The sequence below is a fragment of the Peromyscus eremicus genome, chromosome 14 (assembly GCF_949786415.1).
Source record: "Peromyscus eremicus chromosome 14, PerEre_H2_v1, whole genome shotgun sequence".
Classification (NCBI taxonomy): domain Eukaryota; kingdom Metazoa; phylum Chordata; class Mammalia; order Rodentia; family Cricetidae; genus Peromyscus; species Peromyscus eremicus.
Window position 1 is genome coordinate 27,248,458 of NC_081430.1, and position 24,863 is coordinate 27,273,320.

Consider the following 24,863-nt stretch of genomic DNA (forward strand, 5'->3'; position numbering starts at 1 on the left):
CCTCTGTGGCTAACTCTGTGGCCGGCTCTGCCCTCTGATCTTCAGACAAGCTTTATTTGTTAGAGCATATACAAAATATACCACATGTTGATATTCTCTTTAGTCAGCTCCTTAATTTTTTTTATTGAATTTTAATTATTTTCTTATTCTTTTAAAGTAATACAAATATAACTTACAACTTGTATAAAGCTTTGAGTTTATTTCACCATCTTTTAGTGTCTTCATTTGTTTTTAAAATAATTTGTTTTGGAGGGCATAGTTTTCATTTTCTTTTGGCCATTCCACTTAGGTGGGAAGCAGTTTCAAAAGTTAAAAATATTATTGATATTGTTTTCTTTATTAAAGCTTATTATCAACTATTAATAGCATACAGAATACTTTTTACATTTTTTGAAACTGATTGCTATTTGTGTTATGGTTTATTAGCTAGTCCAGTATTCACTAACTTAGCCAGTGGCACTATATATAGTTACTGTTGTTAACCCTGAGCTGGAGAAAGCAGAGCCTAGCTTCTGGAATCAGAATCCTGGATTCAAATCCTTTTGCTTTTTTTGCTTTCTAGCTAACTCTGTCTATGCTCCTGAAATCCATTGTTTTCGTATATAAAGTAAGTTTTGAGGATTTAATGAGGCATTGCACTGTGTATACTGTGTATACTCTGTAAGGTGCCTTAGTTTGAGAAATATTTTGACAGTTTCTGATGCTTTAGTATATGATCTGTTTATCTTATTTTTTTTTTACAGTAAGCAATCGTTGGTGGTTAATAGGTTCCACTGTTTTGACACAAAATATGGTGTGAAAGATTTGCCTTTGTTTTGTTAAGTGTCTCTTTAAATATATAACACTTGGTATTCCAATATACTTTTGAATGTCTTATGTGAACACAGGGCAAGCAGTCAGCAGGCCAACAAGCGATGAGGAGCAAGCCAGTAAGCAGCACTCCTCCATGGCCTCTGCATCAGCTCTTGCCTCCAGGCTCCTGCCCTGCTTGAGTTCCTGCCTTTGATGATGAATAGAGATGTGTAAACAAAATAAACACTTCCCTTCCAAAGTTAATCTTGGTTAGGATGTTTCATTATGACATTGAAACCCTTTAATACAGTTCCTCATGTTATGGTGACCCCCAGCCATAAAATTATTTTTGTTGCTACTTTATAACTGTCATTTTGCTATTGGTATGAGTTGTAGTGTAAATATCTGTGTTTTCTGATGGTCTTAGAAGACCTCTGTGGAAGGGTAGTTCAACCCCCAAAGGGGTTGAGACCCACAGATTGAGAACTACTACCCTGAGCCATACAGTTTAAAAAGATGAACAGAATTCAATTCTGATTCCTAAGTTGCCTTAGCATTTTCCATTTTCAATGATAATAGCATACTACTTTTAAAAACTGACTTTTGAATTTCAGTATTTTTCAACCATAAAGTTAGCACTTCATCAGATAAATAAAGAATAGTATGGCTCTGCTAACCATGAAACTGTCAGCTTGTCACATTTCGGTCTTCCAGTTGTTTCTGAATACCAGAGTCGCTGGCTATAAGATGCATGAGTATAATTTGTATGATTATTTTTCCTCTTATAATAACACACCTGTACTGTAACTTAGTTGGGTGACAGAATTTAAAGATTATGTCATTTAAGGAAACTTGCACTCCAGTTTACATTTAGAGTACTTACTTGTGCTTGCAAATAAAGCCATTTGTTAGCAATACGGCCTAATTCTGCGTTTTGTTAATAATTCTGGTGTTGATATGTAAGACATCTGGTGTTACTCTCCGAGATGTGACGTCACTGATAAGTCCTAAGAATTAACATTACAGAAATCAAGTGCACGTTCCCATTTGACTTCAGGCCGGAGCCCTGTTGTGGATTCTGCATTAATACAACGTCTCTAGTTGGATGTTCATGCATCACTGGAAGCAATTCTTTTACTACAGGTCTTTTATTTATTTTGCTAACAATGTTGTTCAGTGAAATAGCAGTGACTATAAACACTGAAAATATTCCATGACATTATTTAATGCTTAATATAATCTTTTTATCACAGAGTGTTCAGTCAAGTAGAATCTTAACTGAGAAATTGTCTGCAAGCCAGGAAAGTGTGATTATTTCAGATACATACCCCAGAAGAAGTTTTAAGGTATGTATGACTTTTACTCTGAATTTGAATTGATTACTATATCTTCCTTTAGCTCGAAAATTATTTCTAGTTACTCTGTAAATCATTTCTTGGTGTTTGATGACTCTGAGGACTGTCTCAGACCAGCCAGCAGTGTCTGTGTGAACAATTGATTCCCACTGTGGTGTTCTTAGAATGCACAGAAGATGGTACTCATTAATCAGTGGCAAGATATTTGTGTGTATTTTTTCCCCTAAAATTCCAAGCTTTCCAATTCCTTTTGCCTAGGACTTAAATGCTTAAGTGTGTGTGTGTGTGTGTGTGTGTGTGTGTGTGTGTGTGTGTGTGTAGCCATGGAGCAGAGTCAAAGTGACTGTTGTACATGGAGATTGCATGTACCCCTTCGATTTCTCTGTCCTCGCAGACTATTCATGGCTACTCCTTAAGTAGTAAACAGGACTGGAGATAAGTATGTAATTTATTTTAGTGGCTTATTAATGTCCTGAAATTTAAGGAAGATAACCAAACTACAGTTCTCTTTTTATTAGGGCCTTCAGTTCTGTGCTCCACCTTGGCATCTTAGGCTGCTGAGCACCAAATAGCAGAGCGTTTCAGTGTCCTGGGACAAGTCACACTCCCTTTCTAGTCAGCTATCTAGACTGACTGTGTTTCTGCTCCTGTCCCCCGTAATCCCAGGAAGTACTTTTGGTCTGTAGTAATGATTCTCCAGTCAGTGTTTTGTTACTGGTGTTTTTTTTCCCCCATCATTCATTGGCTACTTTTCCTAATGTGTGTTTGATATTTTTATTCCTCACTGGCCTGGGGTGTCATTACCCATACCACTGTTTTATCTGTATCACCTAGAACATTAGTTGTTTCTCTCTCTCTCTCTCTTTTTTTTTTTTTTAAGATTCATTTATTTATTATGTATACAGCATGTATGACTGCAGGCCAGAAGAGGGCACCAGATCTCATTACAGATGGTTGTGAGCCACCATGTGGTTGCTGGGAATTGAACTCAGGACCTCTGGAAGAGCAGCCAGTGCTCTTAACCTCTGAGCCACCTCTCCAGCCTTAGTTGTCTCTTAAAAATAACCAGATCACTTTCTGGGTTGGAAAGCCATTTTCATTTTCTCGACTGTGGTGGTAAAGCTTCTCATTCCTTCCTGTCATATGGTCTCTTTAGTAGCTGCTGCTTTTCACCCATTCTGCTGAAGTTGGAAGACACAGGTGTGATTACGCCACTGATGTCTGAGCAAACACAGTAGTGGCTCCACCTGCCACATAAAATGTACCCAGAGTGCCTACCAAACCTCACAAACTGGTCTCAAGTATGTATTGTTCATATGCTTCTCCATCCATTGAACGTCCATGTGCCCTACACTCTGCCTCCACTAGAATCCTCGTGGACTAAAATTGCTGGCAATCTGACATTTCTCTGTCTATGCTGGGGACTGTTCACATGGCCTGGGATGGTCTCAAGATCTTTGCAGTCTGTGGAAATACTTTGGTCCTCACACAGCAGCTATGATGTGTCCAGATTCTTACCTATTCAGAAATGACCTCTTCCTGTTCTCTTTGTACCTGAATCATACCCTGTTTATAGTAGTTGATACTGTTGTTTTGGATTATAGACACTGCTTTTTATTTGGATAGGAAGAGCCAACATATGTGCTTTCAACTCTACTGTGACAGTGATTGCTTACTCTGAGTGGAATAGCACCCACTTTGGTGACATTGTAGAAAGTGGTGGTGTTTATGTGGTCCCCTAACCTGAAGTGAAAAGTTGAGGTTTCTTATAATTAAAATGGATTACATAACTTGCAAAAGATTAAGCCAGACAGAATACCGTTATGGAGTGGGAACAGGCTTGTGAGAGTCCACCTGTAGCTGAGGAGTAATTGGCAATTTATGACTGCTGTGGGAGAGAAGGCCTATTTTTCTTCAGGGATGCAGGTCATCAGAGGCTATCTGTGTTTCAGGAGATAGCTGTAAACTGTGCAAATACAGACAGCCCTAGGCAGACTCAGTGGATTTTGAAAACAGAGCACGTGACGTTGGGAAGAACTGTAGGGATGGGAGTGGGGGGTGGATCAGATCAAAATGCATTGTATGCATGTATCAAATTCTGAAACATTAAAAAAAGTAGAAAAAGAGGACTGTTCAGGGCCAAGTATCTTTCCCAGGCCAGCACACCTCTGGAACATTCACAAACCAGTGCCATTTATACCAGTAAGGAGGCTTTGCCCCAGAGTACTTTCACATCACAGGCTCTTGATTTTTGTTATCTCAAGCTGAAATTAAAAATTAGCAACTTTTGCCGGGTGGTGGTGGCACATGCCTTTAATCCCAGCACTCGGGAGGCAGAGCCAGGTGGATCTCTGTGAGTTCGAGGCCAGCCTGGGCTACCAAGTGAGTTCCAGGAAAAGGCACAAAGCTACACAGAGAAACCCTGTCTCAAAAAAAAAAAAAAAAAATTAGCAACTTTCATTTCTATAAAAATGACTAAATGAAGTGACAGGTCTTAAGTCCTGCTCTTCTCCATTAAGCAAATGACTTAATAAGTAAGAAAGTATATTTTAATTAGAATTTGTACTTTTTATTAATTTACAAGAATTATCATTACTCAACTGTTATATGACACTTTAGCTTGCTGAACAATAACTATGGTTAATGTGTTTTTACTTGATTATTTTACAGTCTTTAATACTAAAAAAATCTGCATCATATGAGAATATCCAAAAATATTCCAGTGCACCACATACACGATTAAAGGTAATATAACTTTTTGGCTTTTGTATTCTAAACTACATTTGTATTTCTAGCAATAAAAAAAACATGTTACGCTCTTTTCCAAAGTTTGAACAGTTATACTATTTCTTATTATTAACTTGGAGTTACTTGTAGTTTCATGATAAAGGAAATATAGTAAATAAAAAATGCAGGGCCACTATCTCTATGGATGTGAGTGCATTTTAAATACACAAATAGCTCTTGTGAAATTCTTGCTGGTGGATTTTGGGTTTAAATTCATATACATGGGGTTGCAAACACACACACACACACACACACAGACACACTCACGTTCACATATACACCATCCTTGTGAGATTGTCCAGAAATTCCGTTGGTAAAATGCAAGGACCTTAGTTCGATATCCAGAACCAATGTGAATAAATGCTGAGTGTGATATCTCATGCTTATAACCCAGCGCTGGGGAGACAGACAGGATTTGTAGAAAATGATACCCTAAAGAGGTTAAACTAAAATTTCCGTGATGTTATTATAGAATTATAATGATTAATGTATAGCCATTGCAAATCACTTATAATTATTATGTTAATATATTAATCCTAAAATTAGGTTGATTAGCAGATAATAAAATAGAATGGTTTTTGTTATTTAAATTTGCAAACACTGAATGGAAAGTTATTGTAGAGTACATGTTAATAGCAGTGTATGGAAATACAATGTTGTTAAAGTGTTTTTTAAAATAGACTCACCAATTAATTTTATAAAATAAGGCATTTTAATAATTCAGTATGTTTAATTAACATAGTATGCTTAATTTACAGTGTTTATATGAAAACCAACCAAATTATTGGACTTTATTTTAACCTGCTGTTAACTTTATAGACTGACTTTTGAATAAGCTTCAGAACTTGACGAGACATTTAAAGAACTCAGAATGGAAAGCCTCAGACTATTCTATAAAATGAAAAGGGAAGGAACGCAACCAAAGTTATCCTGTAAGCCATAATTGCTCTGATACCAAACCCAGAGAACGACCACCACCACTGCCAAAATCCATAAGTCATTTTCTTTGGTAAACTTAGACACAAAAATTCTCAATGAAATTTAGCTTGCCAACTGGATTCATTAGCACATCAAGGAGATGGCTAGTGAGGTGGCTCAGCAGGTAAGGACTTTTGCCACTAAGTCTGATAATTTGAGTTTGATCCCCAACTCCCACATGATGGAAAGAAGAAACCCAACTCTCACAAAGTGTCCTCTGATCATCACACATGTGTGATGTGAGGCACATAGAAGATAAATAAATGCGAAGAATTAAAAACCCATACATTAGCCAGGCGGTGGTGGCGCGTGCCTTTAATCCCAGAACTCGGGAGGCAGAGCCAGGTAGATCTCTCTGAATTCGAGGCCAGCCTGGTCTACAGAGTGAGATCCAGGACAGGCACCAAAACTACACAGAGAAACCCCATCTCAACAAAACAAAACAAAAACAAACAAGCAAACAAAACCCCATACATTATGATCAAGTTGGTTTCATTCTAGTATAAAAATGTGTGGTTTGGCATGCAAATCAATATATGTAAGACAGCACTTAAATAGAATCAGTGGTAGAAGTCACACAATCATGTCAATAAATAACAGAGAAAGCATTCATTATGTCAAAATTCCAATGAAATTCTTCAAAGAAATGAAAGAAACCCTGTGTAAACTCAAAAAAAAAAAAAAAAAAAACCGACTAGCCAAATCAGTTTTGAGCCCAAAGGGCAATGTTAGCAGTTATGACAGTCCCTGATTTCAGATGATGGGTAGCATAGCCATGATGATAAAGAGAGCAGGGTAATAGCACAGAGGAGGACAAAGACAGCATAGTAAAGTAGAGAACTCACATGGCCACAGTCATCAGGTTCTCAGCACAGATGCCGAAAGCAGATATTACAAAACTGAGCCTCTTCAGCACGTGGTTCTGGGAAAACTGGATATTCACACATAGAAGGATAAAACTAGATCCTTAGGTCCAAAAAACCAGTTCAGATTGCATCATGTACCTAATGTAAGACATGGAACTTTGAAATTATTGACAAAAAACACTCTAAGATATTGGCATGAGCAACAACTTTCTGAATAGGTCCCCAGGAGCTCAGGAAATAATAGCAAGAACTGAAAAACTGGGATTGCACAAAATTAAAAAGCTTCTGTTCAGGAAGGGAACTATTAGCAGAGTAGAGGCAACCTACAAAATGTGGGGAAAAAATCTTTGCCAGATATTTGTGCGATAGAAATTTATATCCAAAGTGTAGGAAGAGCAACAGCCACAAAAACCAAGAGAAGCATCCAATCCCTAAACGGACAAATGAAGTAAGCATACAGTTTTTAAGGTTTGAAGTCCAAATCGCTGGTAAGTACATGGGAAAACGTCTGACATTCTTAGCCACCAGGTAAGTGCAAACCAAAGCTACCCTGATAGTTAATGTCATCCCAATCAGCCTGGCCATTATCCAGAAAATAAATGACAACCAACATTGGGGAGGGCATGGGCAAAGGGAATCCTTGTGCATACTACTAGTAGGAATGTAAATTAGTGTCACTGCGGTGGAAAATCAACAGCGGTTGGTCAGGAGCCTAAAAATAAAGCTACCACATTATCCAGCTTAACTGCTCTCCTGTATGTTCCTGAATGAATCAAAATCAGTATACAATAGGTAATAAGAATAAAAATACCCATGTTTATTGAGGCTCTATTCACAAGTTATCATCAGTCTAGATGCCATCCGTATATAAGTGAGAATATGTGGAACACACACAACTAAGTAGTATTCAGCCATAAAGGGTGAAATTATGTCCTTTGAGGGGAAATGATGTAGGCTGGAGATCCTCATATGATGTGAAGCAAGTCATATGAAGAAAGATGAATATTGTGTTTCCTCTCATATGTGGATCTAGATTTTTAAAAGACCTGGAAGTTGAAAGGAGACTGTTTGAGAAGAGGAAGAACATCAGGCTGAAGGGATAAGAAAAGAATAGGGATGAATGTGGTCAAAGTATATTACATACACGCATGAGAATGTCATGATGAAACTTGCTATTTTGTACAATTCACATATACCAGGGACAACTTTAAGAATATATTGTTTAATATTTATTCAATAAAGCCAAGTCACATTAATTGCAGTTGCGACTGTATTAATTTTAAGTGTAGAACAACTCAACTGATCTCCACCTCTGTTTTCTTATTAAGAGATCAAAGTCTACAGCTGAGTTGAGGAAAGAAGAGACCCCTCCTCCATTTATAGTTAAGGATGACATAGACAGCAACCTGAAACATCTACTGTACCAGAAGAAGATGGAGCTGGACCGCCAGATTGCCAGGCAAAAGGGAATATTTGAGCCCTCCATCAAAGGCAGCCTGGAAACTGTGCACGAGTCAGAAAGCATGAAATACCTGTCTGTTTCTCTGGTTGAAGAATCACGAAAAGCTGGCATTACCTACATTGTATACCCTAGGAAAAGGAAGAAACTATGGAAGAAAGGATTGAAATTCCAGAAGATTGCACTGGTGTATGAACAGCTATCCAAGCCTCCAAAGAAATTAGAAAGGTTCTGTTCAATTTTTTATGGCTTGCGGAGAGTATTATAGTTTGGGAACTTAATTTTATGATTTCATTCAGTATAGTTACTGTTCACTCTCCATGGAAAATATGCTGACTGGAGAGTAAATCTCCCATTTTAAAATATGTAGGCATTTCATAGTATAAATACGCAGATTGTTGAACTTCCTATTTTAAGACTGAATCCATTTTATGTCTGAAAGAGTCTCTCAGTGAAAAGAAAAAAAATGTAACAATACATTTGCTAAACTGGCTTGATGCACAGGTCCAATCCCTATTCTAAATGAATACCATCCATTCCAAAATCAAAATAGATTGCTCATATTTCACTGCTTTCAGATTTACATTTTTGTTGAATTGTGTAACAAATATAACAAATTTAAACATTTTGTGTGTTGTTGAGCCTTTATTCAAGGATCAACACACAAACGTAATTATGTTTTCATCTCCATTGGAGGTAATAACAGCTGGCATATTTTCAAAATGTGGAGAACCTGAAGTGGGAACAGTGCCCGCTCCTGGTATGTCCATGTTTACTGTTTAAGACACAGATGCTTCTTGTAACCAATGCATCTAGTCTGTTAAACTCATGCTCACTTGGAAAGTAAAGACTTTCCTGGTGACAAGCGGTAGAAATGTTTCATTTACTTTGTTATTAAGACATGCTGGCTCTTTGGTGTGGCGGGTGACTTATTATCTTGGGACTCTGGAACTTAAAGCTTTGTGGGAGACAGCAGGGACATAGGCCAGCTGTAGTGCGGGAGTTCTCCTGTGTGCTGATCTCCACTGCTCCAGTGTAGCAGGAAGATTTAAGGAGGGTTCAGATAGAGTTTTCTTAGTTGAAAAATATCCCTTAGGGAAGAATCAGACATTTGCTGTGTATTTTTGATACATTTGCTGATTTCAAAGTCTGAACCTTTGTCATCGTAGTAAAAGACAAGACCACACCGTTTTGACTGCTCCTCAGGTGACTTCGGTCTAACTAAATGGTGTAATAGCAGATTAAACACTTTCTGGGAGTTTTACAACGCATAAAGACATCTTGAATACTAAGTTTCACCATTTTAAAAATTTACTTCACAATGTATTATGAAAGAGTTGCAAATAAAAAACACCACAGGCTGAAATCAACCGGACCCAAAGACTGTAGGAGTCAGTCAATGTCTATACAGTCAAAGTAGACATTGGTAGCAGAAACTGTGGAGCGTCACACTGGTGTTTATACTTTTGATCCCAAATGCATTTTTGTGCACTTATCCACCACCCCAAACAAAAATCCACGACATCGTTAGAACCAGAAAATCAATTACCTTTGTGTCCTCTTTTATAACTCTGTCCACTGCCTGCATTCCGTCTTTCCTCATCCCCTAATATGCCTTGGTTTTTTCTACATGTTATACTTATGTATGTGTACATTTTGGTATATATCAATGCTGTTGAGCTTTAAAGAAAAGCAAAATAACAAAATTTGCAGGAAAATGGGAGATTTAGAGTGTACAATGTTAAGTGAGGTCACACAATCCAAGGAGGAAAAACCATGCTTGTGCTCCCTCAAAGTGGAAGCCAGCCAACGTTCCCCATTTAGAGAAATTTGCCTCTTAATAAGCTGACTTAAAACTTGCATATGCTGGGACGTTAACAGTAGGGAGTGTGGGATGGGCCTTTCTGCACCAAGATACAAACAAAGAGCTGTTTGTATCCAGGGTGGTGCATCCGGACTTTCTATTTCCCTTTGAAATCTTGAACTAATTTATGTTTCAATGTGGATAGGAAATAATAGTTAGCTCAAAAGAAGTTAGGGAGCACCTTGCAGATAATTTTATTTCTGTATTTAGGACATTTTTCACTCATTTTGGTGACTGAGAAGTATCATTCTTACCGTTTACATCTGACTTTCCTCTTGTTGAGTGGCAGCCATTCTTGGCTGACTCCCTTCAAGATTGGAAATGGACCACACCTGCTTTTACATATCAAGGTAAATCTTCACTCCGGAAGGTTATTCCTGCAGAAGGTCATTTGGACTCAAGTCCGAGACTCATGCATTTCCTTTCAGCCCCCTCGAGACAGACTGGCCCTGCTACTTCCCTCCTCAGCTGGGAAATGGCAGAATGCCACAGACCGACAATAATAGCGAGGCTTCGCTGTTCCTCAAGAAGTTATCTTTGACTCTGAGCCCCAAGTCGTGAGGCTGGCCAGTGAGGGACAAGAGGGAACCATTGGTAGATGATGTCTTTGCTCCGCTGGCAGGGTTCAGCTTTTCCTTATTCTGTTTCTTTGAAAACCGGAGGCAGTTCAGTTCCAGGAACAAGGATGCATCAGCTATCTCCGAATCTGTATTCTAGCTGCCACGCACTAGGCCCTTGGTGACCAGGCCATACCGCTTTATTTCATAGGCTGTTTCCTCATCTGGAAGATGTACTTATCTACCAAAGTTGCTTTGAGCTCAAAAGTCAGAGTAAAACCAACTTTATCCTTATACAAATGGAATATCTTGAGTAACACATTTAAGCTGTTGAAAATTTCCCTGTTTCCTTCAACAATGTCACTTCTCACCTCAAGCTAATTACGTGTACACAGATTCCACCTTGAGAGCCTGGCCTCCCTCCATGGCAGATGAAGGAGCAGGTTAATCTACTGTGTTGTTCCTTCAAATGAGAAACCGTGAACCATACTCTTGGCTCTGAAAACGTGGATCTAGACTTTCTGATCATGGTTTTAATTTTTTTCTTCCCTTTTATTTTGGGCTATTTAATTTAAATGATCCGAGACTATAGCATTTCCTTGTTAAAAGTTCACCCATTATCTGTGTTTGCTTTTTACATTCTTCTAGAGACTTGCCTAGCAGGTTCTTGTTACTTGTTTCCTTTAAGATATTATAATTATTTTTATCAGCTAATAAGATAATACATGCTCATTGTAAAAAATTTAGAAAATATTGCAGTCCGGTCACTAAATCACCATTAACATAGTTTTGAGTGGGTATATACAAACACAGTCAAACAAACCTGTGGGAACAGATTAGCCTTTCTGCCTATGCATGTATGTGAAATGTGTGCTTGCATAGTATATCGAGCACACGGGATTCTATCCGTCAAGCTCTGGCATTGATTGTCAGATGTAGGGAGTTTCTGTGATGTTGGTAGTTGGTGGGGATGGGTTGAGAAGAGACTTCTCCGAGGTTTACTTTATACCATCTACATTGATTTTTTTTCTACTGGACATACATTTATGGTTAAAAAGTAACTTTTTGATTTTCTTTTTAAAAAGTCTTTCGGGGGAAATCAGTGGAAGGTGGGAATTCTCAAAATCTATCTCCATTCACTGTGTCTTGCAGAGCAGACCAAGGGGCTCTGCAAATTAAAATGTAACTGTGCTCTTTCCTAGATTTACAGGGCTGTAAATGAAATACATATGCATTTTAATTTCAAGTATTTATTTTGCGAAGGGATCTTAGAACTGATAATTACTTCGGCTTTAATGCGGGAATGTACTGCCGACGAAGGAAGAAGCAGGCAGGTAGTGAAGGGAAATTGTTACTTTAGTCCAGCAGTTCATTTCTTTAGAGGAAATTTATTGAGCACCTTCTGTATACCAGATACTCTTCTGAATAACAATTACCGATGAGGACAGTGAAGAGTGCTAACCAATCTCCTGCCCCCATAGAGTTTATAATCCAGTGGGGAAGTGATAGTGGGAAGATGAACTCATGATCTTAAGGAAGTGATAAGTATTATGAAGAGAATAAGGCAGGGCAGCAGAAGCTGCTGTGTTAGACAGTGTTCAGATGCCTCTATGACTCAGAACTGAATGGTATGGAGGAATGAAGTATTTAAATCTCTGAAGAAGGGACCTTGAGAGTGGAGAGAAGTTTGTTGAAATGATCAAATACATATTAGAGAAAACTCATTGTGGGGGTGGTCTGGATTAAGAAATCATAGTGGAAACACAGAGACCCACAAGAAAGCTATTGAATGATCCATCTGAGAAATGGCTGCTTTGTCTGACATGATGGCAATACAAGTGGTTAAAAAGTGGCCATATTCTAGACAGATGTTGGGAGTACAGCCAACAATATTTGCTCATGGATATGAGAGAAAAAATGAATTCAGGATACTCTCAAGGATTTTTACTGGAGCCATTGAAAATATCAAAAGGTTTTTCCCAGATAGTCAAGACTGTGCAAGGAGCAGGTAGGCACAATGACAGTCGGACAGAGCACTAAGAGGAACGTGTATCAGTTTAGCTTTTCAGATCACAGTGACATTGTAGGACAGGTAAGATGGTGGGTAGGCCAGCAAAGGTGGATAGTTCTGCTCCTGCTGTGTACACGTAAGCTTCCCATGATACACCATGTCACAGCCATGGAAAAAGAAAGCCACACCAACAGGTGCAAATCACATGCCAGAAAGTGTGACCATTGCTTTAGTAAATATAGTTCCCACATCTAGACCTAAGGTGGCCATTGTAATCAACACTTGATTAAATTTACATTCACTCTAAGTTACAGTCGTTTTCTGTCAGACATTTGGCGTTTTTAGCACTGGGCAAACAGGAAATGGAGATGTGGAGTGGTCACCTGTATTTGTCTTTGAAATTGCTGATGGTGCCGTTATTATGAACATGATTTTTTTTTTCAGTGATCTGGTGGATTTTATTGTGTGCTGTCTTACTGCATGATGGTGTGGGGTGAGATGGGGCACCTCAAAAGACTCCTGCTTGGTCTTTATTACCATTATCTCCTTGTCCACACTGCATTCCTTCTGAGTCACTCACTGCTGCCACATGTTCCACGATGAGAAAATGACTACACGGTGGGGCTTCATAGGTCCATTATTAGACAGTCCAAGTCTAGTAATAGTCTTCCTATCACTTGATTAATTAGTTCCTTAATTTTATTGATGGACTCGGTGGCATTGGGTACTGATAAGTTCAGAGTTAGCATCTACTGACCTCCAGAAAATCCAAGTATTTGTGTTTGGAATCTTTTGGTGGGAAATTCATGGATGCATGTGTCACATGGTGGGGTACTCTCCTTGGGATCTGGTCTGTGCTCCATGACAAATGAGGTTTTAGCCTGTGAACTCTTTTGGCCCTGAGATCTGGGCAAGAGGACATGAATCTCAAACATACAGCTATTTCGTTTTATGCCCAGCAGACCCAGAAGTTTCTTGCTTATCTAAGACAAACAATACCTTTGCAGGCTGCCCATCTGTCATATCACCGAGAAACCATAGCCATTTAGTTATTGCCGCAGGTCCTTGCAAAGTAAAACGCTCTTATCACCTTGATGTTCCCGTGGTTAATTGTCGTAATTGTGTCTTTGGTGTCTGCAATAGCAGGGCAGTTTTAGCTGGGATTTGCCCCTCCACACTCCTCCTGTTAGTTCTGCTGTGACCACTGAATCACATCTGCTCCTTTGTGGCCCTCCAGTTGCCCACCTCTGTCTCAGCAGCTGTAGTGTTACTGTATGTGCCTTCACCTTTACATTTTCTGTTGTCCCCCTAGGGGCTAGAGCTTGATTAAGGACTCCACATTTTACAGATCAATTCTCAGTTCCACGAGGGTTCGAGTTCAGTCTTCTATGGCAGGGGTTCTTAGAGTGTGTTCTTGAATCAGTATGTTTTCTGTGGAAACTTGTTAGGATGCACAAACCCCAGGTCTCCACCTGATGCTTGCTAAATTAGAGATTGTGAAGGCCCCCAAATCTGCATTTCAGCAAGCCTCCTGGGTGATTCTGATGCAGGGTAACTTCCAAGACCATTTGCTAGGCACTGCCAGGGTAGTGTAACCAAGACAGAACTAACTAGGGCCAGCAGCCACTAATCTAAGGGCATACAGCAGAGGACAGATGATACATACAGTGAGGGGCTGGCAGCTATGGTTCTGCAAGAGTATCCACATCTCACAGCCGAGAGACTCTGGGGAGCACACAGATTGTAGTTCAGTGCAGGTATGAGGCAAGTGTGTGGCAGTATAGTCACCGAAAGCTACTTATGCAGGGGGAGATCACAGTTCACAGATGAGGGATATGCCTTCTCTCAGCCAGTTTCTTCTGTTAGGGAAGATAAGTGGAATTTGGGGAAAAAAAATCCCCCTTTTTCCATGTCTGTTTTGTGTTCACTCTCTTAACTTGGTGTACTTAAGGGGTTTGGACCCTCAGTAGGTACTACCACTATTCTGTTCTTCTAAAGTGCCTCACTCAGCCCTCATCAGTGAAGCTTCCTACTGCAGTAGATGGGCACCAACACAGAGACCCACAACTAAACAATGCACGGAGAGTGAAAGACTTGTTAAGTTACTGCATGTCTTAGGGTTCCTCTTTCTGTGATGAAGCACCATGACCAAAAGTAATTTGGGGAGGAAATTTGGCTTACTCTTCCACGTCATAGTCCATCAGTGAAGGAAGTCAGGACAGGAACTCAAACAGGGCAGGGACCTGGAAGCAGGAGTTGATTCAGAGGTCATGGAGGAGTGCTGCTCACTGGTTTGTTCCTTATGCTTTACTAAGCCCACTTTTTTTTTTATAGAGCCCAGTACCACCAGCCCAAGGGTAGCACCAGCCACAGTGGACTGGGCCCTCCCACATCAATCGCTAATTAAGAACATGTCCTACAGGCTTGCTGACAGCCAGCCCTATCTATCTCTTGGAGGCACTTTCCCAATTGAGGTTCCCTACTCTAAGATGGCTTTAACTTATGTCAAACAACATAATGCTATCCAGCACACTGACCTCCAGGCAGAGCATATGAGAATGGCTTGCACTGAAATGTGGAGTGGAGATTCTAAGAAGAGACTGAAAGAATGAGAACCTTTTCCTACTTTTATTCTCCGACTTTGGCACGATGACTTCCTTACAAAATAAACTGGGTAAATAAAAGATGATGGGGTGAAACTTTTCTCCAAACTTCCAGTAGAATGTCTTTATCCTGTCTCCCTTAGCTACGACACTGCCATACATACAGCCAATGCTACTGAATGAAAGCTCTGTTGTCAATGGAGGACTTGAGGAGGAACCGGTAGCTGCATCATTTGAAAGCATCTGAATGATCCAAGTTTCATAGTTTACTGAAGACATAAACTTCAAGTTCTTATCCCTGGTAGCCTTCGGGAGAGGAAGCGTGTCCTTTGTCCCTTCCAGCTTACCTCCTAAATTCCCTGCCGCAATCGTGCTGGTAGAAGATGAGGTTGTGAATTAGAATAGAAAGGAGCACCGTTGTCATTATTCCAGCATCTAGGGAGGCTGCCCCACTAAACATGTATTTCCATTTGGTTTACAGAGATTCTTCCTATTGTGTTACAGCTTTGATGATTGAAAAAGTGAAGTTGAATTACATAAATTAGCAATTTCTGATAATACAAAAATAGTAACTTTATATGTGCTTGAGTTAAATCGTTGATCAGAAAGTTAATTGTGCTTCTGTAATTAAAAATTAATCATTCTTTTTGAAACTAGATCAACATCTCATGGAATACTTCCTGGACAGAAAAAATTTTTCATTAAAGTTCCAGTATACGAACGTCAAATAAGGTCTCCCAGTGTACCCATGATTTTAAATTTTGATAAATTTGTTCAAAGTAAAGGAGGAATACCAGAAAATACTGATCCTCGAACATGGGTTATTGAGATGTTTTCTAAAGAGAAATCTCAGAAAACACGTGCACCAGTTATACATATTCAAAAAGACATCCCCGAACCAGTGGCAGAGCTCCCCAAACTGGAACTAAATGATCATGTAAAGTGTGACCTTCCACCAGAGGTCATTAAGTATTATGAAGCTGAAGTGGAGAGGTTGACTCAAGAAATAAAAAATGAGAAAAGAAATCCTGTGTTCGCATATTGTAGGCGTGGAGCTATTTACAGAAAATTGGGAAAGTTGCAAAGTGCCATGAATGACCTCCAGGAAGTAAGTCTTAAAGAATAAAAATAACTCAACTCACCATTTACATTGCTTTTCTTTATACAGTAGTAATTTTTGTTGAGATATTGAACAGCGAATGATTGTAGTACAGTTTATGGGGCTGTGAAATACAATTAGTGGCATTTTCAAATACTTACTAAAAACACTAGACTTTTGTTTTTTGATTTGGGAGGCTTTATTTTATGTTGTATGCATGTAAAGCCACTGATATCAATGATGTTTGAAAAACTCATTTATTGTTTTTTCCCCCCCTTTGGAAAATCAACTTATCCGATTTTCTTTATACATGTGTTTTTCAGACCATATTTGTGGAGCCATTGTTTCTAAATGCCTATTGGCACAGACATTTCATTTATCTTTTCCAAGACAAAATTAATGATGCTTTGGATGACTTGAATTTTATAAATAAATATAATAAAAATCATGCAGGTAGGTTGCGAATAGAAACAGTTACATTACCCGTCTCTTTATCTCAACTTTTGTCATTCTTATAAATAGAAATAAACTGATAGGTACAAGTTCTGAAGTATGGTGTGACTGCTTTAGCTTTGGAGTTCATGTAACCTTACGTTGTTTTCAAATAACTCATTCTGTTTGAATTCCTTTTCTGGAAACCTGTCTCACAAAGAGAATATGAACTCAAAGTTGTAGATCGGTGTCAATTTGTAAGTCTTTTCATGACCACTAGTTTCAGAACGGGAGCTGTGCTACTTTGAAGGCCTTGGAGTGAATGGAATCCATACCTGTCATATGTGCTGTTTTCTAATTGCCCAGACTTTTAGACACAGAACTTTCTAGAAATGTGGAATTGTCATACCCATCTTTAAATCCATGGCACTCACAGATCCACACGATATAGCACAAGATGGCTAAATGTTTTCTGATCTGTGTTGGTCTGTGTGCTAAAAGTCCATACAATGCTGTGTCATTCAAACCTAACTTTTTTACTACAATTGTTAAGACTGAAACATTTTAAACAGATACAGAGGTGAGTATTAATTTTACCACTTCAGTGTAAGACTACTTGAAACTGTAAATGAATATTTAGACCTCAAGAATAAATTAGGTGTGGAACTTAGGATAAATGAAATAAAGTATACTAGTAAAAACCACTTGACTTCAGTTTTGAACAGAGTTGCTGCTATAAATTCTCACGGTTAATGAAAAGATCGTAAAACGGAGTTTACCTTTCATCTTTAGAGGCATACTTGTCAAAGGCAGAGATTTTCAGAGAGAAGAAGGACTACACACTGGCGATTTTGAATTACAGCCAGGCAATTAAGTGCAGGCCCAGAGACGCTGATCTCTATTTCAAGAGGGGGGAGTTGTATGAGAAGACAAACAGCGTGCTGGCCATTGATGACTATTCAAAAGTAAGCTTTACAGCGCCCCGTCCTTCCATTTATTGATTTTGTATTGCAAACGTTCTTTTTAGACTTATTTTAAGGGTGTTTGGCCTGCAGGTATGCATCTGCACCAGGTACACGTCTCTTACCCGCAGAGGTCAAAAGACCATTAAGGTCCTAGGAAGTGGAGTTACAGATGGTTGTGAGACACCACATGGGTGCTGGGAAACAAACCCTAGGTCTTCTCCAAGAGCAACAAACTGCTAACAACCACTGAGTCGTCTCTCCAGCTTCCTAGCCAAAGCTTTTAACAGTCATCACGTGTCTTATAATCAAATTATGTTAGGAACTAGGATGTCCATTGCTGGTTTGCTGTTACCACCAATTCCATGACTTAAAGGCATTGGCAGATGAATGGAAATCAAACGTAGATGGGAAACACTGAGGCAACCTCAAAGAAGTCTCAACTTCTCCGGTTCTCTATTCTTGGACTAAGAAACGTGGTTTTTAGAGGCCTTTGAAAATTGCCTTTTCTCCTTAGATAATAGAAGACATTGCTTTCTCCTTTTGCTAAACTCTTGAACAGGTTCTTGAAGAGGCTGCGATCACAGACTCATTCGCTCTTTCATTCACTCGCAAATATTTGTTGACTGAGATACAGCATAATATAGTAGATAAATGGTGAATGACATAGAAATGTTTCTGGATTATGCAGATCTCAAAGAAAAGTTACTTAAGGGAAGATAGACACACATACATGAGATATGAAATTATGATAGTGCCATGAAGGAAAGAAGGTTGGGAGGGAAGTGTGTGTATTTGTAGGTGTTGGGATGCCCAAAAGGAAGTGAGCTTTTGATTGAATCACACCCTAGGGCTGCCATCAAGGAACAGGTTTCCCCTGGCTCCAGCAAGACTTTCTCATCTATTGACTTTTAACTATAAATCTTAGTCCTGGGTGCAATGGACAAATTAAAGGAAATTACTTAAATTATTCATTTGTGCATATTCCCAACTGCCATGTAGCTTAGCAATCTTCTATTTAAGGCAAGCATTATTGGTCTTGTAGCTTCTGATCTAGAAATCACCAAAAAATCTCTTTTGAAGATGCAAGTAGCATTACACATACTGAGTAGGTTAAATTATGAATATATACACAGATGTATATATAGGTATGCATGTATACATATCCACACACATAAATATATGCATGTAACAATTAATGAAAAAAGAGATCACGAATTTGAAAGAGAGCAAGGAGGAATATATGGGAGGGTTTGATGAAAAGGAAGGGAAGGGAGAAATGGTATAACTATAATCTCAAAATTAAAGGAAAAACATTTTAATATTAATAATTATTGATTCACCTCACTTTCTGCACCTGACACCAATAGTTTAGCAGCGGATGAATATAGCGACCTGAAATCAAACAATTCTCAATCTGCTTAGCATGTTTCTTTCTGCTTTAAACATCCCTGGAGACCTCCTCTGTGCAGCAGTTCCTTCCTAGCATCAACTGGCAGGCCACGGCCCAGCTGAACATACAGGTGACTCTGCCCTCTGCTGCTTCGCATGGCAGTGTGTAATTATGAGCCACGTCTCTGCCATTTGATTTCTTCTCCTCACATTAGGGACGAGATGAAGCCATAGTCTATATGGCTGAATCAGCTCAGCTCTACCACCTACTGCTAGGACAGAATGATAGGAGACAATGCAACTCCACTCTTCGATTCTCTTATTTTTGAGATTATGATATAATTACATCATTTCCCCCTTCCCTCTTTTTTTTTTTTCCAAACCCTCACACATATCCCTACTTTGTCTTTTTAAAATTCAGGGCCTCGTTTTTCATTAATTGCTGTCACATGCATAGACATATATGTGTTTGTGTGTGTGTGTGTGTGTGTGTGTGTGTGTGTGTGTGTGTGTGTGTGTGTGTATTCCAAATTGTTTAGTCTGTATAATGTTACTTCTATGTATTTTGTGAGGGCTGAGCATTTGATATTGGATGACCAATGGTGTGCTCGTCCCTGGGGAAGACCATTTCTTCTGCTCTCAGCTTTCCTTAGTTGTCTGTACTTCTTTGTGTATAGATGAGGCCTCCTGGTCTTTCCCCACCCACCTAGTCATGTCTGTTATTGCTGTCCTCATGTGGCTCATGTTTAGGCAACCAGGTGGGTTAGACTTAATGGGGGTAGCTTCTGACATTACTGGGAGACACAGGAATTTCTTTTTTTAGTCAGTGAAAGCATCAGCAGTCAAAAGCTTTGGTTTCTTGTATTTACTGTTTGTCTTTCCTTGTGGATGATATTTCCCCCTCAAGAATTTGACGATGGTACATTTCCTAATATAATCTTTAAACACAAATCTGAAAGTGCATTCCTCTTGTGTAATTTGAAGTTGACTATGCATTCGTTTTAGTTTTTTTTTTTTTCTGATCGTGTGATGTGTTTGCATCCTCACACCACTCTAGTGTATTTTCTATGATCCCAAGAGAACAGACGCATGGATGAAACGTGCAATGCATTGCTTTGAAAATGAAAACTGGATTGGAGCCATATATGATTTTACAGCTCTGTTAAAACTTGAGCCCCGAAATACTCGTGCAAGGTAAGAATTACTTTAGATGAAAAATTTCAAAATGACTTATTATTTAAATGTATTTTTATGAAAAATTGCTGCACGTAATCTGACAACCATTTTAAAACAATGAGCTAATTCCAGTGTTAAGTTAATTTTTGCATTTCCAGGTGCTAACCACTTTGTGACTATATAAAGCATTTCCTTCTTTACATTTCTTTTTCATTTGTCACCTTTATGTCCACTGAGTACAGAGATCTGTTCAAATACATTTCTGTAATATCTTATTGTAGCTTGTATATTAAGCTTCACTATTTATTTTTTGTTTATTTTATTTTATTTTATTGTTTCTTTCCTTTTAATGAAAATAGATTTTTTTCTCATAATATACCCTAAGATTACAATTTCCCCTCCCTCTTCTCTTCCCAGTTCCTCCCCACCTCCCCTCCTATCCAGATCCACTCTCTTTCTATCTCTCATTAGAAAACAAGCAGGCTCCTAAGGGATTATAATAACATAAAATAGAATATAATAAGATAAAACAAAAGATAACACACAGGAGTAAGACAAAACAAACAGAAGGAAACAATCCAAAGAAAAGGCACAAGAAAAATACCATATATATATATATATATATATATATATATATATATACACACACACACACACACACACACACACACACATATATATATGTATGTATGTATATATATTGGTGAAATTATTAAGGCCACTCCACATAGTTAAAAGGAAAGTTTATTACTGGCGTAACTTACAAATGAAGGGATAGGTAGGTCGCAGGGTCTGGGGAAGGTGTATCACAGTCCAGCGGTGTTCTCTGGAGCTCTGCTTGGTCAACCTCCACCGTCCAGGGTCCAGGAACAGAGAGAGCTCGCCCATCCGGATCTCAGGTCTTCAGGGTCTTCTCTTGGCCCCGCCTTGTAGGCGTGACAGTTACCGAAGCCTCAATGGGGGTTGAAACTTCCAGATTAAAGCTGAAATGGCTACCCACTACATCTCCCCCTTTTTGTCTAAATAAGAAGGTTCTAACCTAATACAAGACTATATACAAAGGAATGGTTATCAAATATTGTCCAGGAATAATGAGGGATAATGACCTAGATAAGATGGAACTACAACCAATGCGAACAATATCAAGCAAGAAACACATACTAAAATCCAGAGAAGTCTAGAGCATAGGTAAATGGCATGTTACAAAGATCATTCCAAAAGGTGTCCTATCCTAAAGAACCTGAATCTAATACTTAATAAGTTCTATCTAAGATATTATATATATATAATATATAATATATAATTATATATATATAATATATTATATATATACACACATACATACATACACACATACTAACTTGTAACTATAACTGCTAGTCTTCAATCCCATCAAAGACCTGAGAAGAAATATAATGGTACCTGAGAAATGGTAGATGGATGCAAGCAACTTTCGGAAATCTTGCAAGAGTAGACCGAGACAGCTGGCAGCCTGGACAGTCACCTAATGTTTCTCAGCATTGTTGGTGCATTCAAATTGGCTACAGGCCTAGAGTATCTGACAGACCATTTTCAGAAGCAGGAATTCTGAAAGACCATCTTACCCTGTCTTGGCAGAGTACAGTGGTCGCTTTCCTTGTGTCCCGCTTTTCCAGAAAGGACAGCATTGCATTCGTACTGTGAGCATTCGAGGCAAGGTCAGTTCTTTGCTCAGTAGGCCATTTTGTGCCAAGAAGACAAACTTCCAAATGGAAATGTCTTAGAAGCCCAACATTCTGTTGGGATCAAATTGGTGCTGCCAGGAGCAATTGTGTCTCTCATGTCAACAGAATTCTAAGTTATTTAAATGCCATATTCTCTAGGTCTATGAAGTGTTTGAGGATTACCTGTCCATCTGACCTATGTATCTGTAAATCTGGATAACCTAACTAACGTAACTATAGAGATGACAAGCATAGGTGACTATAAATCTATAAGTCTTATCTACCGAAATAACCTAAGGACTAAGGCTTCACGTAAACAAGGTAAACAGTCTATAAGCAAATGTTGCCGGGCGGTGGTGGTGCACTCCTTTAATGGCAGCACTCGGGAGGCAGAGCCAGGTGGATCTCTGTGAGTTCGAGGCCAGCCTGGTCTACAGAGTGAGATCCAGGAAAGGTGCACAGCTACACAGAGAAACCCTGTCTCGAAAAACAACAAAAAAACCCCCCAAAAAACAAACAAACAAATGTATGGTAAAGAATGATGACTTCAAAATCGTGACAATACATAAGATATTTGTAACAGAGGTAGGAATATATAGTGCAATATGACAATAATCTTAAATATATATCAATATACCGAATATCCTAAACAGAAGTAGAACATACATAAAGTATGACAGATATAAATTTACATTTGCATCAGTATACAAATATTTCAAATAAGAGTAGAAATATATGTACATTATAACAAATATAGTTCTGTATTTGTATCAATATACAAATTATCTTAAACAGGAATATAAAAATAGTTTACATTTGTATCAACATATAAGAATCCATAACAGTGCAAATTATCTAAGGCTACTATTTTACTAAATTTGTTTACTAGTATATACAATAATCTACCATAATATCTTATACCTATCCATTCCATTTCTTCTTTTCCCTTTTTTTATATGTGTGTATATAAACTCCTACTGTATTATGTTTCCATACCACCTGTCAAGTGGCCTTTAATCTTAGCTGACTCTCCTCATATTCCCTCCCTCATCCCTCTCTTCCATTCCCCTTCCCACTTGATCCTATTCTAGTCTTCACCCCAGCCATCCATAACTATGTATTCTATTTCTCTTTCCTAGGGAGCTTTATCTATCTAAGCCCAATCTTACTCTATACCTTACCCTGTGGTTCTATAGATTGTAGCTTGTTTATCATTGACTTAACATCTGATACCCACGTATAATGTGGATACATACCATGTTTGTTTTTCTGAGTCTGGGTTACCTCATCAAGGATGATTTTCTTCTAGTTCTATCCATTTAGCTGCAAATTTCATGATGTCATTTAACAGTTGAGTAATATTCAATTGTGTAAATATATCATATTTTCTTTATTTGCTCATTTGATGAGGGACATCTAGGTTGTTACCAATTTTTGGATATTATGAATAGGGAAGCAATGAACCCCAAATTTTTATTGACTTTTTCAATGTTTTTCTTGTATTGTTCTTGTCCCTACATTATTTTAAATTTAGATATTTTCAATTTGTATGTGCGCTTTGTTTGAAATATAGTTATGCCTTATTAAACTTTGTGTATTCATTTTGATTTTTAATAATACTTGTAAACATGGGCACAAAGTGAAATGGGGTGTGTATTCATTTGCAATAGTTAAATCAAACTAACATGCCTATCACATTACATCCATCTTTCTTTATGGTAATTGTCAATTCTTTCAGTGATTTTGAAACATACAACCCATAACCCTTAACTATAATCACCATGCTGTAGATACATGGATCTTATCTCTCCTGACTGATCCCTTGTACCCTTTGTTCATCCACCCTGCACTCTAGCCTGTGGTAGCAGGACTCTACTCTCTGCTTCTACCAGCTTGCCACATTTAGGTTCTACAAAGTCAAGTCATGGCATATTTGTCATTTCCCGCTTGCTTTATTTCACTTAGCATAATGTCTCCAGCTTGATTCCTGGTGTTAAATTTGACAAAACTTCTTTCTTTGTAAAGGCTGAATTGTGCAATATATATATATATATATCTCACAGAGTGGAAATATTTGCAATCCACACATCTCATAAAGGGCTAATATTCAAAATACACAAGGAACTCAAACGATTGAGTATCAAGAAAATAATTTGACTTGAAAAACGGGCACAGGACCCACATCCAGATTCCTCAAAGGATAATGAACAAAAATTGGTAATTGACATGAACAACTTCAGTGTCCCTGCTGACTAGAAAATTTCCAGCTAAAACCACATCGACAAGTCACCGCACACCTGTAAGAAATGGCTATTAATAAGACATAAAAGGTGTTTGTGAGTGGGAGGGGAATAGGTTAAAAATGTATAGTTACATTTAGAGCGTGTGTGTGTGTGTGTGTGTGTGTGTGTGTGTGTGTGTGTGTGTGTGTGATAGTCAATGTGCAGGGGTCAGAGAACATGTTGTGGAGTCTGTCTGTCCTTCTACATGTGGGTCCTAGTGACTGATTTTAGGTTGTTAGGCTCTACAGCAAATGCCATTACATGTTGAACCGTCTCACCATATGAAGAGAAGGAATTTTAATCTAAAAAATGAAATGTTTTTATGTACTCAAATTTATCAGTCTTTTGTCAGCTTCTTTAATTTTAGAAAATGGATCTCTCCTTTGAGATCAGATTAATAATTTACCCACAGCCTAATGTAACTGTTTTAAATTTAATTTTCCTATTTGATGTGTATGGGCATTTTATGAGCATGAGTATGTCTGTGTACCACACGTATGCCTAGTGTTCTCAGAGGCCAGAAGAGGACATCAGGTCTCCTGAAA

At 38.4% G+C, this 24,863-nt stretch overlaps 1 protein-coding gene across 5 annotated transcripts in view; it reads left to right on the forward strand.

Moving 5' to 3' along the window:
• The window catches only part of Ttc6 (tetratricopeptide repeat domain 6), a 175,836-nt gene that overhangs the window by 106,350 nt on the left and 44,623 nt on the right, over positions 1-24,863 (forward strand). For all 5 annotated transcript variants that reach the window (XM_059279993.1, XM_059279994.1, XM_059279996.1 and 2 more), the window contains exons 9-15: positions 2,046-2,138; positions 4,818-4,892; positions 8,107-8,465; positions 15,930-16,380; positions 16,695-16,824; positions 17,596-17,768; positions 20,215-20,351. In XM_059279993.1, coding sequence (XP_059135976.1) covers positions 2,046-2,138; positions 4,818-4,892; positions 8,107-8,465; positions 15,930-16,380; positions 16,695-16,824; positions 17,596-17,768; positions 20,215-20,351 — 1,418 coding nt within the window. The remainder of the gene's footprint in view (positions 1-2,045; positions 2,139-4,817; positions 4,893-8,106; positions 8,466-15,929; positions 16,381-16,694; positions 16,825-17,595; positions 17,769-20,214; positions 20,352-24,863) is intronic.